The following is a 17,423-nucleotide window of genomic DNA, read 5'->3' on the forward strand; positions in this document are numbered from 1 at the left end:
ATATTAATAGAGTATGGTCCAATTACTATTTAGCCTCATGTGCTTGGGACCTCAGTGCATCAACTCAAGCCTCAGCCCATTACACAAATGTCCTTCAAAACAACAAAAATACTTTTTGCCTAATCCCAGCTTTGCCCAATCCCTGGCAGTAGCTATTTTAGGGGCCTTTCCCAACCTCTAAGGTCCTGATTAAGTCTTCCTTCCACCCTACAATGAGACAGCAAAGAAACAGAACTTGGTGCAGTGACAGAGACATTTTTGGTCCCAGGGCTGTACTCATTTAACGAAGGTGATGTAAACACATTATTGTGCAAAAATCACTAAGACTCTCCAAAGACTATATATTCCATTAAATTTCCATTTTTAAGAGAGAACTATCTGGTGTAGTTCACAGTTCTTCTGATGGCTGAAAATGAGAAGTTATAATTTAGTCCTTCCATCAATAGCTGGTGGAACACAAAAGAGAAAAGCTTTCCAAATGACAGAATATACCTTGCCAATCATTGTTGTCAAGTCTCCATCACTCAGGAGAGGATTCTGAGAATCTCCAACCCGAGATGGGTCTTTGGTAGCTTTGTCATTGCTGAAGGTTCTCCATTCAGATCCCACGTCTATAACACGATCACCTGGGGAAGAATAAGCATAATTTAAAAATTAATCATCAATTTTTTCTGAATATAATATATAAATTTAAAAGTCAGGTTAGAATTCTTCACTTTTTCTCTATAGGTGCAAGAATCAGCTTAAATGTCAACCTTCCTCTAAGAGCTTGTTTTGAAATAAGAGGATTATCTCATCTTAAAAAAGACTGCATGTGTACACACACACACACAGCAATTACAATTTTCTTTCTCTCTGATGACCTCATTTTTCTATACCTTTAGGCTGACTTTCACTCCATTTTATATGCTTATTATTATTATTCATCTTGCCTAATGACATCAATTGGTTTTGCAAAAATATGACACTAAATGCAGCATTACAGGGAGTTAATGTCACAGAACTAGTATTTAAATCTATTCCTTTATTAAGTGAATTATCTGTGCAAAAGAGTACAAGTACAAACAGTAATACAGAGAAAAAACAGTAAATAAACAGAGGGAAGGAAGGCACTAGAATTAAGACGAGATAGAGGCAGCTATGAGGAAAGACCACTTCAGACACAGGGGACAGTCAAGGAAACAGATAGTATTAGGAGATGGAGCTTCTTGTGTGTGAAAGTGTTACTGGATCACAGACAATGTGGTAAGGATGGAAATGTAGAAAGGAGTCTAGGGCTTTGAATGTAAGTGAAAGATTTTATGTTTGATCCTGGAGCATATTAGGGTGGGGAGGAGAATTAACATGGACAGACCTGCACTCTGACAATCCACCACAATCTGAGGAGTCCAGATGTGAGGTGATGAGGGCCTTGGGGGAGAGGGCAGGGAGTGGGAATATCAGAGAAGGGGATGTGCAGACCGGATATGGGCAGCTAGGTGGGACAGGGACTAGAGTTCTGGGCCTGGAGTCAAAAAGATCAGAGTTCATATCCTGCTTCAGATACTTACTACCTGTATGACCCCAGGCAAGTCACTTAAACCTGTTTGCTTCAGTTTCCCTTAATCTGTAAAATAGGAACAATAATGAAAGAATAACTGTAACAAGTTGAGCATAGCCTCTCTTTCCCTGAAGGTCAAAATCCACAGGCCTTGGCAGCAGACTGTATATAAGAGTGAGGTACCAGTCTCTGGGCTGCAATCCTGGGAAATTGGGAAGATGGCAGTGTCTTTGACACTAATACTGGTTCAGAAGTGAAGGGTTTTTTTTAGGGAAATGTAACAAATCTGGTTTTGGAAACACGGAACTTTACAAGTTTATGAGACACAGGCAATTGGAGAATGTGACACTGGAGGTCAGCAGAGAGTTTAATTAGGGCTGCATAAATTGATATGAGAAATTATCAGCACAGAGATTAGTGAGTCCATGGGAACTGATGGGATCTCCAAATGAAATGTTCTACAAGAAAAAGAAGGCCCAAGAGAGGTCCTTGTGGGACACCCACTGATATGACTTGGATATAGGGTCCACAAAGGAGATTGAGGTTAGGCAGAAAAACCAAAAGAGAATACCACAAAAATCTAGAGTATCAAGAATGTAGATTGACAGTGGCAAAGATTGCAGAGAGGTCAAGAAGGAAGAGATCTGAGAAAAGGCCATTTAGCTGAATAACAAGGCCAGAAGTCAGATTGTAGAGGAGAGTGAGAGGAAAGGAGGCACCAACTATTGATGGCAGCAATGGAGACATGAGATTAGTGGGCAAGGATGGAACAAGCGAGGGTTTTTTTGAGGTGAGGGAGACACAGGCATATTCACAGGCAGTAGAGAAGAAGCCAATAGACAGGAAGAGATTGAAAATTAGTGAGAGAATGAGATGACACAGAGGGAACAGTATGCTGGAGAAATGAAGAGGAGCTGACCTTGACCAGGAGACAGAAGGAAGGAGATGGAAGCAGAAGACACCTAAGTGATGGGAGACAGAGAAGAGAGTTCTCAAGTTAGGGTTCATTCCATAGCCGGCAGTGTTGATGGAAATAGATTTAATAAAGAAGTATTAAATACTACCAGAAAAAAAAAAGGGGGGGGGGGAGAAGAGATATTACAATAGGCCAGAAAAGGGATCTTGATAAAGACATTTACTATGGTAGTAAACCAAGATGGAAACCAAATTGCTAGAGCTTCAGGAATCATTTGTTAGGTGGAGAATAAATACAGTACAGAACTACTTTTCTTAAAAATTTAACAGTAAAGGAGAAAAGAACTAAAGGAAAATATCTGAGGGAAAGATTTTTAGAATATGGAAAACTTGAAAAAGGTTTATAGATGGAGGAGACTGGGTCATCTCAGCTTTTGAGCCTGTCTAAATAATAGATATTATACATGTTAGAATTTCTTTTTTTTTTTTATTAAATTTTTAAATATCTTCTTATTTACAAGTTATATGTATGGGTAATTTTACAGCATTGACAATTGCCAAACCTTTTGTTCCAATTTCCCCCTCCCCTAGATGGCAGGATGACCAGTAGATGTTAAATATATTAAAGTATAAATTAGATACAAAATAAGTATACATGACCAAACCATTATTTTGCTGTACAAAAAGAATCGGACTCTGAAATATCGTACTATTAGCCTGTGAAGGAAATTCAAAATGCAGGCAGGCAAAAATATAGGGATTGGGAATTCAATGTAATGATTCTCAGTCATCTCCCAGAGTTCTTTCGCTGGGCGTAGCTGGTTCAGTTCATTACTGCTCCATTGGAACTGATTTGGTTCATCTCATTGCTGAAGAGGGCCAGGCCCATCAGAATTGATCCTCATATAGTGTTGTTGTTGGAAGTATATAATGATCTCCTGGCCCTGTTTGTTTCACTCAGCATCAGTTCGTGTAAGTCTCTCCAGGCCTTTCTGAAATCATCCATTTCTTACCAAACAATAATATTCCATAATATTCATATTCAACCATTCTCCAATTGATGGGCATCTACTCAGTTTCCAGTTTCTGGCCACTACAAAGAGGGCTGTCACAAACATTCACGCAGATATAGATCCCTTTCCCTTCTTTAATACATGTTAGAATTTCATAAAGGAGCAATTATTTGATATAGAGGGGATTAATTTTAATGATTCTATTAATGACATCTAGGCAAAAACTGCATTGGTTGAGACAATGCAGGACATCTTTATCACTTCTTAAGAAATAAGTTTACATTCCACTCACTTAACACAGTGGCTTGTATTTGGACAGACTTGGTAGTTTTTGAATCTTAAGGAATGAACTGTCATGGTCTAAACCCATATGAACCAAATCCCAACAAATATCAAAGAATCAAATCCAGAAGACCTAAAGGGCAACAGAAAAATACTTGTTGGGTGTAAGGAGGCTGATAAAAAATGATAAAATTTTTCATCCTGAAAAAACATACAATTAGAAAGGATAACACCTTTGGTTTTAGGCTGGTCAGGTACTGAGAAAAGAACTCCAGGGCACTGCTTAAACTCTCTACTCAAGTTTTACAGGAGGAGATGGACAAGAATCACAGATAGAAGTGTGAAACACTTGTCACTTGTGCTGAAGGCAGATGAAAATACACCTATTCCTAAGTATTGTTTGAATACTTTCAAAAAAATGAGTTTAAAAAAAAAAAAAAAAAAAAAGCAACCTGCCACTGTCCACCTCTCAATTCTCTCCTCACTCCAGTTACTGCATATACTACGACCTTTAATGCAGATCTGACCAGGTCACACCCTTAAACTACAGGGCCTTCAAGACAAACTAAAAGCCCTTTTGTTTAGCTTTTCAAGCCCTTTGGATGTAACTCCAAGCTCTCTTTGAAGCTGTCTCTTCCCTCCCTCCTTCTCTCAGTGACCCCCCCCCCCCACTCTTTGTTTTGTCCCCTTTCCAGGCCTTTTCTGTTGGCAGTCTCACAGGTATGCAGGCTCTCCATCCTTACCTTTGTCTCACAGTCCTTACCCTTCCTTTAAAATGAAGCTTAGAAACTAAAATCAAACAGTCCTGCTCTCAGAATGTGGTTTATACTTTATTGTTGAGAAAACATAGAAATATCCATAATACACATGTGTACAATAGTACAAGTTAATTGTGGGTGTATAAGGAAAAGCCTCCTTTAGACAGCAATGCTTTAGCTGAGATTTCAAAGAAACTAATGATTCTGAGAGGCAAAGATGAGATGCCAAAATGTCACATAATGTGTCAGAGATAGAAAACTTGGCTGCATAGTGGAATCCGTAAAGGGAATAATATATAAAGACTGGGAAAGTAAGAATAATAACTACTCACTGGAATGGCATCTATTGATTATCAAAGTAAATACTCTTACAGCACAGTTCCAACCAGGATTGTAGGAGTTACAAACATTTGCAAAAGGCCCAAGTGATTGTAGAGAGAACTAGAGAGTACATCTAAGGAAAATAAAATTGTGTAGTATTAAGGAAAATAGAAGATATGAACAAAGATAGGTAGATATGTTCACATTTCTGTATGTGAACATACACGTACAGTTACACTCTTCGAACATGTAATTTCTTTACACACTTCCTCACTCTGTATGCAAATGTCTGAATATAAAATGTTCCTTTTCTGGCCTAAGAATAACTTCTGACAAATGACAAGTCCTTTTCTGCTGGTTGTACCTTAAAGAAAGCGAAATCTGGCATAGCATAAACAGAACATTCAGTCCTGGATGGTGATGTAATTTTTCCATACACGGGAATGACCTAAATGACTCATACAAGTATCTGTGGTTTGAGTTACAAACCAGTCCCTTGTTAATGGTTTTTAAACATACATATAATCATTCAGGATATTGCATCAACCAGAATTTAACTAAATTTCCAACACCTAAATCATAAAGTGCATTTTAAAGAACCACCAAACCAAGAAGGTAAATTCATGAGGAAGGGAAATGGGGGCAATGGGGGACATCAACAATATACAAATGATTTAAAGAATATTTGAGGAACAAGATTATACAAGGATCAATTCTGATGGATGTGGCTGTCTTCAACAATGAGATGATTCAAGCCAGTTCCAATTGTTCAGTGATGAAGAGAGCCATCTGCACCCAGAGAGAGGACCAAGGGAGCCGAGTGTGGATTACAACATAGTATTCTCACTCTCTGTTGTTTGCTTGCATTTTGTTTTCTTTACCAGTTTTTTTTTTTCCCTTATTGATCTGATTTTTCTTGTGCAACAAGATAACTGTATAAATATGTATACATATATTGGATTTAACATACATTTTAACACATTTAACATGTATTGCACTACCTGCCATTTGGGGTGAGGGTGGAGGGAAGGAGGGAATAATTTGGAACAGAAGGCTTTACAAGAGTCAATGTTGAAAAATTACCCATGCATATGTTTTGTAAATAAAAAGCTTTAATTAAAAAAAAAAAGTTCTGAGCTCAAATCTAGACTCAGAAATTTACTTGTTGGATGACCCTGAGAAAACCATTTAATTTATGTTTGCTTCAGTTTTATCATATTGACTATGTAAAATGGGGATAATAGTAGCACTGATATACTATCGTTATGGTGAGGTTTAAAATAAAGCACTTTATAAGCCTTAAAAAAAAAAATTGAGGAAATCAAACTTTTCCTTCAGAAAAATACTACATATAGACCAGAGGATGTCAAAATTTATCTTACTATAACAAAATACCCATGGTAAAATGGGTTCAATAAAATTTCCGATAAATGACATTCATTATCATCTTCCTGGGAGTTCTCAGAAGGTCCACTGATCTGGCTGAAATCTCTCAAATGCGTGGTCATTATCAGCAAGAAGCTAGAGACTATTTTTCTTATCTACTTGTAACCCTAGAGTTTTGCACAAATTTAAGAGCTTAATTAATGTTTTTTCATCCATTTAGAAGAAGTCTGTCACAAAATCCGAAGGCTAAATGGGCCTTTACATGGTGATCAGCATAAAAGGAAGCCTCTTGCACCATGACGTCCTCAACTAGATGGGATCATCTCTGCCCATCAAGGATCCACAGCATCTCTAGGCAGCCCTTTTCTGGACAGTTCTCATGGCATCAGTCTAACTCAGTCCCTTTGCCCTTTCCACCTGCTACTCTGCATGGTAACGCTTCAAATTGCTGAAAGCAGCTGTCAGGGCTCCCCTGAAGTGAAGCATCTGAGTGAGGCGTGCCCCGGGCCTCCCAACAGAGCCTCCTGTGCTCTACTCCCGAGGCCCTTCACCTTGGGCCCTCTTCTGAACAAGCTCATCAGCATCCTTTTCAAGCAGCAGTTCCCAGCAGGACTATTGCATCAATTTTATCAAGCCTATGACCCCCTAAAGCCAGCCCAAGATCAAAATGGCTTCTTAAGTTGCCACAGATCACTCTAGTACATACTGAGCTCGCAGTCCACTAAAACTTCTACCTTATTTCAGAATGACTGCTGCCTCTCCACGCCTCCCACAAGGTCTTTGTGAAGATATTTTTTTGGCCTCAAGAGTAACACTTTAAATTTATCCCTAATCAATTTGATTTTTAAATCTAATCTAGTGTATTATTTTGGATATAAATTCTATCATCCAATGAGTTAAATACCCCTCACAGCACAAACCCAGATTTGATGAGCATATTATCTAAGCCCTTATCCAAGTCACTGACAGCAATGTTTAACAACATAGAGCCCTGGGATACTCCATGTTGAAATGGAACCATTCACAACCATCGAAGCACTTCTGACTATAGTTAGAGCTAATCTTTATGGCTCTATTATAGTATCAAACACTTCCTCACAAGTTTTATCAGAATCTAGGTAAACTCTTATCTATAGCATGCTTCCTTTCATTTACTAAGTTGGCAACCCTGTCCAAAAAAGAAAAGAAATGACTTTATTATCCAAAGTTTGTTTCATGAATCCAGTAATTCCATAGATCGTGACGACAACTGACTCCTAGTCTAGTCTACAAACACCATCATCAAGCCAGTAACTAATTGCAATACAGACCATCATTTGGTGCCTGCCAAATAAAGAATGTAGTGACACAAATCTGTGACCCTGACAAAGCCATCCAATTGGCCTGTATGAGGTACACAGACCACATATATACAATCTTGGCAGCTTCTGAAAGAAAAGAACTACATAAAATGAAATCTTGTTATTGGGAAGCAAAGAAAATAAACTGAATGAAAAGTGAGAAAGTATAATTAACATAAAATAACTATACCTCAATTTTAATTTAACTAAACAGAAAATTATATGAAAGCATAAAGTTCTCAGTTTCAACTGAGTTTTATTTTACCATGCTGAAAGAAGACTCTTTTTAAATTCCTTTTAGGCACATTAAACTTTTGTTTAAAAGCGTTTATAAGACAATATACAATAGGACTTCATCTCTCTAGAATCCTACCATACAGTGATCTTACTTAGGAAATCAGTTTTCTAAGTGACTTTTTCATGGGGATAAGGAAGCTTCCAGAGCTCCCTTGGGTAGCATAAATTTCAGATAAAATTCAAACTATTATAAAGAAAGACAAGAGGCTAATCATAACCAAATTAACTTTGGATTTTTTCTTTTTTTAAAAAAGCAAGTGCAATAGATACTAACAAATAACACATTTACATTATCACAACCTGAAATAAACTATTTTATTTAGCATTTTATATGCAAAGAACTCTTCTCACAATGGCTCAGTGAGAAAGTTAGCCTAAATACAAAGACAAGAAACACATGGGAAACAGACCTGCCTGGAGTCACAAGTATTGAATATTACCTCCTTAATTTGTTTCAGGACCCTCAGTAAGCAGTCAATGCAAGCTAAGGTCTGTGAATGGACTTTCAGATCAGCAATCTGGCCTTCTCTGGGGACAGGCAGCATAAAGAGTGTAAAAGAAAAAGCAGTGACTCTAAAGTAAAGAAACCTGGTTTCAAGCCTGCTCGGCTATTTCTCAGCAGTGACCTAGGGCAAATCAGAATTTCCAGATTTATAAAATAGAGATAACAGGAATGTTGTGAGGAAAAGCATTCTGCAAATCTCTAAGTGTGAACTCTCATTACCTTAAAGTCCAGTGATGTACAAGTTATCAAATAAAAAGTTAGCCAATGCAAAGAAATGCTGCTGTTTTCACTTCCAACATTTACAGAATCTCTAAATCCACAAATGATTGCCTATATCCCTATGTGTAATAGGATACTAAATGTTCATCTGCTTTAGGTAATAAAATATAAGACTATGCCTGCCCTCAAAGAGCTTATAACAATTCCTTTGGGGAGGCAAGGCAAAAGCAGGAAAAGAATAAAGAATGAAAGAGAAGCCATGAGCCTGCATATGAATAATGAAAGCAAAAAAATGCTACAATTTCCAAAGTCATTTGATCACAAGTTTATAAAATCTATGAACACAAACTACAAAATTGCCAGTAAAACTATGAATGTGCTGCCATCTAGTGATCAATTTTAATGTGTTCAACATTTAAAACAAAAATCAAATACCAGTTCTAGCAAGATTATATGTAGTCACTTAATCATAAATGCAAAGTCTTGCTTTATGCAAGCTCTTTAAAAATAAACACCCCCCAAACTAAGTCAATTTCAGTTTTAAATCACCAAATCAAGCAATTAAAAAACCTCATTATGTCCAATTCTTTAAAAAAAAACAAACAAAAAAACAGCCAGATATTGTACAATAGATTGTGACTAGTTTTTAAAACAAGAAGTAATGACAAATTAAGGACAAATAAAAGATGAACAAGGAAAGCTACAAAATGAATCAATGTCAGAGTACCTGACCCAAAAGAAAACTATAAAGGAACAGATTATTTTCTTTAGGAATATTCAGAGAAAACAAGGGAAAACGTAATAATGCTCCTCAAAGAGAATGAGAAAATCTCTCTACTGAGGTCAGAGTTCGAGAAAGGGCTTAATCTAGAACATAACAAATTTAGGTCAGAAATGAAAAAGTTCCCTGACATATAGGAGGTTATAAAATGTTGAAAGTTGTAAAAGAAAATTATGCAGAATCTGTTGCTGCATCTACTTTGGTAAATCTGAGTGGAATTTTAACTAAATAAACTTAAGAAATGACATTCTAAATTTTCATTGAATTCTGAAATCTCATGTTCCTAACAGTGCTCTGAACTTAAGCATTTAGTATTGAAAGGAAAAAAGCATTTGTAAAGTATTCATACTATATATCAAGCCTTATATGCTAAGCCTTACTTAGTAGGTTAACTTCCCATTTATTAAGTATTTAAAACAGTAGTAAAGGAGTTACATCATTTTTCTTCCCTCTGTGAGGTATGAAGGAATAAAATGTTGGAATCCTTAACTCTCAAATGTTTATTAATGTTCTTTTCATGGCTCTCAATTTCAACAAGAATTAATTAGGGCTAGGAAACATTTAAGTACCTACCACATAACAAGCAGTGTGTTAAGTATTTAAAAAATATTATTTCTTTTAATCCTCAACAAGATTGGGGGTGGTGCTATTATATTATCTCCTTATAGGTAAGTAATCTGAAATAGATGAAGTGAAGTAGGAATTGAACTCATTCCAAGCACAGGACCCTGCCCCAAAATGCTGCCTAATTACATAACCTAAAAAAAACAAAACAAAACAAAACAAAAAACCACCCAAAATTATAGTCCTTTACTTCACAGAACTTGCACAGAAGCACAAAAGGAAAATGGGGTGGGATAGAATATAATCAAGCTCTAACAAAGAGAAATATTCACAAAATAAAAACAAGAGAAGTCAAACCCCAGTCCAGGTGCTGGTTCTGCCTAGTCCTGCTCTTGCCTGAGGGGGAATGAAGGATTTATAATTAGGAGTAGGGGGAAGGAGTAAAGAAAGTAAAATGGAGTTAGACTACAAGGCCCTAAAAGGCAAAATTTTATTTTATCCCAAAGGCTAAGAAGTCCAAGAAGTCCGGGCACTGCCAGGTCAGACTCTAGTTACTGAGTGGAAGACTGGTGAGGGGAGAAGCTGGATCTTTGCAGCCCAACAACGAAGGGAGCATAAGTCGGTTGTGGCACAAGGTGATAATGGATGGTTGTGGGGGGCAGGAAGGGGTGAGAGAATGACTGCTTGCTTACATCTTCATCCATCCCCTTGGCTTCCACGAGGCACCTTTCTATTAATGACTCAAAAATTATACCTTGCACCTAACTTGGACTCATTTAGAGGAACCCACCTCAAATTTAAGAACAAACAATCCACAAAAGAGAAAGAACAAGAGAACAAGAGTGTTTTTTGTACCAGCAAAAGCTGTATTACTTTCTGAAAATATTCAAGAATTAGTACCAAAGATAGGACACAATTTCCATTCAATAAAAAGAGCTTCCAAACAGTGAGAAGTGCGGGGCAATGGTCTCAGGTGCCTAAGTAGGTCTTAAATAACTCATCAATGGAGGTTACTAGAGCAAACACTTGTAAGAGGCTAGCAAGGCTTAATTTTCCACAGAACAGTTAAGTTTCAATTCCTCAGAAACCTTGAGCAGACAATGAGAAACATAGCAAAGTTAGGTTTCCACAGAATGTGACCAGTTTCAAGGTAATGTAAGATAATAAGTATCACTGACCAATGGAGCTTTCAGAAGGAGAAACTAATAACTTAGCTACAATTTTCTGATAAAGAGCACCAGGCTGGGAACTGGCTTAAACTGACCAGGGTCAACAACTGGGAGAAAGCTTTTCTTTAATGTGTTTGTTTAATAAACCTCATGCATATAAGTTAACATATCGCATTAAATTAGAAACTCATTAATAGAACATGGGATGTATGACTAGGGAGGGGAAACATGCTTAGGAGCAACCTGGAAGGGATGATGGAATCCAAAAGGGAACGAACTAATCCATTTTCTAGGGGAAGGGAAACGCTCTGAATTAACAGTAGAATTTCTCTCATTTCTGTATCCAGTGCTCCCTCTTCCTAGAGAGGAGTGCTTCTACCCAGAAACATCCAATTCCTCTAGACTGCAATAAATATTCCTTGATATCTGAATTTCAGTGTTAAGTGTGTTTCTAACAGGCATAATGATCACCTGACAGAGATGCAACAAGATTCTACACAGAGTAGGAGGCTGCGCTGGCCGTCCACTCAGGTGCCTCTGCCTTGGCTTTCATTTTGGGCTTTAACAATCATCTTCCTTTACCTTCATTCTCTCAGTCAGTGGCTGAATTCTGACCTTTCCGCCCTCAAGTTCAGCATGACCTCTTTAGTTCTACAATTACTGCCTGTAGCCAACTTGCCACAACTTTGAGATCTGTACAGTATTTTACAAGTCATCAAATTTGTTTCATTTAAGCCATTCAATCCCATTAGATGTTTATTCATACTAAACTCCAATATACAATGCATGGTAAACAGAAAAAACACAACAAAAACCTGTAAGACATAATACCCTTCAGGAGCTTAAAATCTAATACAGACAAGACCTGTGTCCAAGTAGCTTTAATGTGCAAAAGAAATAGATACAAAGTGATTTAGTTTGATCCAATGATTAGTCTCCTGGTTAATTTATTTCTGGCCTCTTCACTGATAATCCATCAGGATCATAGACCTAAAGCAAGAAACAAACTCAGAAGTAACTTAATCCCAAAATGTCACTTCACAGATAAGGAAAGGAAATTCAGGAGTTAAGGGATCTCCCCAGGGTCACACAGCAGTAAGAGGTAGAGCTTTCAACGAAACTCCAGTTCAGGGAACAAATGTTTAGCTCAAAAGTCTATGATGACTTAATCACCTCTTTTGCCCAGTTTTTAAGAGCCTCTATACAATAAATGGACTTCTCCTTAAAATAGTCAGGAGAATATATTTAAAACCATCAGTAAGCATCATATGCAATGGGAAAAAACTGGAACCTTTCCCAGTAAGATCTGGAGTGAAGCAAGGTTGCCCACTATCATCATTATTATTCAACATTATATTAGAAACACTAGCCTCTACAATAAGAGTCGAGAAAGAGATTAAAGGAATTAGAGTAGGCAATGAGGAAACCAAACTATCACTCTTTGCAAATGATATGACAGTATACCTAGAGAACCCCAGAGATTCTACTAAAAAGCTATTAGAAATAATCCATAACTTTAGCAAAGTAGCAGGATACAAAATAAATCCCCATAAATGCTCAGCATTTTTATACCTCACCAACAAAATCCAACAGCAAGAGATACAAAGAGACATTCCATTCAAAATAACTGTTGACAGCATAAAATCTATCTACCAAAGGAAAGTCAGGAATTATATGTATGAGCAAAATTACAAAAAACTTTCCACACAAATAAAGTCAGACTTAAATAATTGGAAAAATATTAAGTGCTCTTGGATAGGCCAAGCGAATATAATAAAGATGACAATACTCCCTAAACTAATCTATTTATTTAGTGCTATACCAATCAGACTTTAAAAAAAATATTTTAATGATCTAGAAAAAAATAACAACAAAATTCATATGGAACAATAAAAGGTCGAGAATCTCAAGGGAATTAATAATAAAAAAAAATCAAATGAAGGTGGCCTAGCTGTACCTGATCTAAAATTATATTATAAAACAGCAGTCACCAAAACCATTTGGTATTGGCTAAGAAATAGATTAGTTGATCAGTGGAATAGGTTAGGTTCACAAGACAGAATAGTCAACTATAGCAATCTAGTGTTTGACAAACCCCAAGATCCTAACTTTTGGGATAAAAATTCATTAGTTGATAAAAACTGCTGGGATAACTGGAGATTAGTATGGCAGAAATTAGGCATGGACCCACACTTAACACCGTATATCAAGAGAAGATCAAAATGGGTCCATGATTTAGGCATAAAGAACGAGGTTATAAATAAATTAGAGGATCATAGGATAGTTTATCTCTCAGACTTGTGGAGGAGAAAGAAATTTGTGACCAAAGTTGAACTAGAGACCATTATTGAACACAAAATAGAAATTTTTGATTATATCAAATTAAAAAGCCTTTGTACAAACAAAACTAATGCAAACAAAATTAGAAGGGAAGCAACAAACTGGGAAAACATCTTCACAGTTAAAGGTTCTGATAAAGGCCTCATTTCCAAGATATATAGAGAACTGACCCTAATTTATAAGAAATCAAGCCATTCTCCAATTGATAAATGGTCAAAGGATATGAACAGACAATTTTCAGAGGATGAAATTATTTCCACTCATATGAAAGAGTGTTCCAAATCACTATTGATCAGAGAAATGCAAATTAAGACAACTCTGAGATACCACTACACACCTGTCAGATTGGCTAAGATGACAGGAAAAAATAATGATGAATGTTGGAGGGGATGTGGGAAAACTGGGACACTGATGTATTGTTGGTGGAGTTGTGAAAGAATCCAACCATTCTGGAGAGCAATCTAGAATTATGCCCAAAAAGTTATCAAACTGTGCATACCCTTTGATCCAGCAGTGCTACTACTGGGCTTATACCTCAAAGAAATACTAAAGAAGGGAAAGGGACCTGTATGTGCCAAAATGTTTGCGGCAGCCCTGTTTGTAGTGGCTAGAAACTGGAAATTGAATGGATGCCCATCAATTGGAGAATGGCTGGGTAAATTGTGGTATATGAATGTTATGGAATAGTATTGCTCTGTAAAGAATGACCAGCAGGATGAATACAGAGAGGACTGGAGAGACCTACATGGACTGATGCTAAATGAGATGAGCAGAACCAGGAGATCATTATACACTTCGACAATGATATTGTATGAGGATGTATTCTGATGGAAGTGTGTCTCTTTGACAAAGAGACCTAACTGAGTTTCAATTTATAAATGATGAACAGAAGCAGCTACACCCAAAAAAAGAACACTGGGAAACTAATGTGAACTATCTGCATTTTTGTTTTTCTTTCCGGGTTATTTTTACCTTCTGAATCCAATTTTCCCTGTGCAACAAGAGAACTGTTTGGTCCTGCAAACATATATTGTATCTAGGATATACTGCAACATACTTAACATATATAGGACTGCTTGCCATCTAGGGGAGGGGGTGGAAGGAGGGAGGGGAAAAATCGGAACAGAACTGAGTACAAGGGATAATGTTGTAAAAAAATTACCCTGGCATGGGTTCTGTCAATAAAAAGCTAATATAATAAATAAATAAATAAATGAATTTAAAAAGCGCCTCCTTATACCAGCTTCATGAGCCACCTACTTTCCACATGTGCCTTCCTCAGTGCCACTTTCCTCTGCTCCCCATCAGCACAATGCTCGAGAATCCCCTTTTTATTAATACCATTATCCTTAACATTCTCATCCAATTCCCAGGTACTGTTTCCTAATTGTTCTTTCAAGAAACACCAAATCCCAACTTTTTGTTTTGTTTTGTTTTCCTATTTATTCCAGCCTATTATGATTGCTAAATTTCTTTTTATTCAGAAGCATACAACTTAGCAATTACTTTGTGCAGTCATCCAAAAAATGCCTATTGGGCAATTATTATATTCAAGTTAACATGTAGCTGAGCATCTCCAGATATCCAAATAATAAATTTCTGCCTGTAAGATATTTTCTACTGTGAGGAGCAGCACATGAAGGAGGAAAAGGAGGAATCTGGTTCACCAAAGAGGGCAGGACCAGGTAGGACCAAAAGCCCACAAGAACTAAATATAAAGTTTTAAGGCAGTTCAGAAGAAAAAAACTCAGTTTCTCAAGGGAACAGCCAGGAGAGTAAAGATATGATGTTTGGGCTTGGCCTTTAAAGATAAAGACTCTGGGCAAGCATTTTGGGCTTGGGAAACAAAAAAAAGCAAGGCTTTTCCTTGGTAGGCAAGTGCCAAAAGTGAGGTGTGAGATACCTGGAGAGAGAAATAAGATGAAATTGTAAAGAAAAAGGAGTGCCAAGAAAGGGCAGGAAAGTGTTGTGATCCACAGTGAGAATTTTCAATGTTATTGAGGAATCACATACAATTTGAAAAGAATTTTAGCTGGTTACCCCAGCCCCCAAGTCCATCTGACCCCTCCCACATAAGCAGAATGCCTTCCCACACCTGTCAGGGGGCCATCCCAGAGCTGGAGCTTGAAGAGAACTTAAGAGATCACCTAGTGCAAGTCCTTCATGCTACAAATGAGGAAAAAAAGATAGGCAGGAAGGAAAAAAACCCTAGAGACACTTCCCCATTCCTTTGCCCCTGGCATAAGCAAACAAGGATACCTACCTACTCTGGAGGCAAGTTAACACCTCCAAGTTAAAGAATATTAAACATGTACACTTTATATATTTGGTGGAAAGTACATTGTGCACTCACTTGGGCAAGTGATTCTGACCCCTTGACATAATGTGACTTTTTTTCTTCCCTTTCAAGGAAGAGATTCCGGCTCCCAAGACTCTACTCCATCAGTGCTTTATCACAGACCAGGCTTCAGAAACTAAAGAGGGAGAGCCCCTATCTCAGGCACTTTATGATATTCAAACTATAAGTCTGAAGCTTTTCATTGCTAGAAGGGTCCAAATCCAATTTCTAGGTCTCAGAAGGACAGAAAGTTGCTGGGTCTTAGGGATCCCAAAAGGGGAACCCTAGTTTTCTTGGCACTACACCTTCTTCTTGGCCTGGTTTTTAACCCAGGGTCCAAGATAAATTTCATGACAGCCGTAAATTTGGATGGGGGTAAAAAAAGTCTTTATTGCAATGGTTTCCTCGTAATTCTGTGTTTTAGGTCTTTAAAAAGAGTCCACTGGTTCCACCAGAGTGCTGATGGGGGTCCAGTGTAATGACTGCGTATTTAAAATCAGCCAGAGTCAGGAATTCAGGTTAAGGGGAAAATCTTCAATCTTTATTGAAGTGAAGAGATGAATAAGGATTGCGATAGCAATATGGGCAAGAAAGATTGCGATAGCAGTATGGGCAGCTGCGACAGGAAGCCAGCTAACAGAGGGAGATCTGAGCTGAAAGGTCCTCGCAATGGCAAAAGCAAGCAGTCTCTCCTTCCCCTTCCTTTTCCACTCCCCTGCCTCCACCCACCAAAATCGTCATTTCCTATAGGACACATCAGGACTTGCACAAAGAGTGGGCGGGGCCATTCTTTCTCCAAGCTTATATATTAATAGAGTATGGTCCAATTACTATTTAGCCTCATGTGCTTGGGACCTCAGTGCATCAACTCAAGCCTCAGCCCATTACAGTCCAGGACCCCCACACACAAGATTAGGAACTGTTCTCAGCCAACTTGACTGAACTTACCAAGAAAACTCAATGTTCCCCTTGATTCTGCAGTTTGATCCCCCTCACTCCCTCCCACCCTCCCATTCAAACAGGTACTGAATTCTGTTGGTTCTGCCTGGCTCAGAGCCCTGGCCTCTGTCTTCACTTCCGTCCACATCTTTGATCATCCCTTCTTCTATTTTCTATATCTCCTCCCCAACTTCCACTCTTTTCTACTGTTTCAAGTCAGTCAGTCAAGTGCTAATTATACAAAGAAAGGCAAAAACATGGTCACCACACTTGGGGAGAATCCACAATTGGGGTGTTATCACCATACTAATGACCAAGTTGCTACCATATATTTACAAAGTGGATGCAAGGTGATGGGAAGGAAAAGATGGAAGAAGGCAGCCTTCTGGGAAAGGCGGGGACAAGCAGGAATCTGTGCTGAGAAGTGTGGGAGACGAGGTGAAGGACCAGAGGGGGCAGAGCATTCTAGGCATTAGGGTGAGCCCCGCAAAATGCACCTGGAGCCCTGTGTAGTTGGGTCACTGGGTAGGTGAAGGGCAAATAAAATAGAACAAGATGGACTTTAAGCTTACTCCTGAAGGTAACAAGGTATCACTGAAGCTCACTGAGTAAGGGGCTGATGGTCACTTCTCTGGTTTAGAATCATCATTCTGGCAATTGAGCAGAGGATGGATTGAAGTGGCAGTTGATCTAAAGCAACCAGATAAACCAGAGGC

General features: G+C 38.0%; 1 protein-coding gene across 1 annotated transcript in view; it reads right to left on the bottom strand.

Annotated features, from left to right (window-relative positions):
• GTF2B (general transcription factor IIB) overlaps positions 1 to 17,423 on the bottom strand; it is a 37,454-nt gene that overhangs the window by 7,304 nt on the left and 12,727 nt on the right. The window contains exon 3 of the mRNA XM_051999350.1: positions 493 to 626. Coding sequence (XP_051855310.1) covers positions 493 to 626 — 134 coding nt within the window. The remainder of the gene's footprint in view (positions 1 to 492; positions 627 to 17,423) is intronic.

The sequence above is a fragment of the Antechinus flavipes genome, chromosome 4, assembly GCF_016432865.1.
Source record: "Antechinus flavipes isolate AdamAnt ecotype Samford, QLD, Australia chromosome 4, AdamAnt_v2, whole genome shotgun sequence".
NCBI lineage: Eukaryota > Metazoa > Chordata > Mammalia > Dasyuromorphia > Dasyuridae > Antechinus > Antechinus flavipes.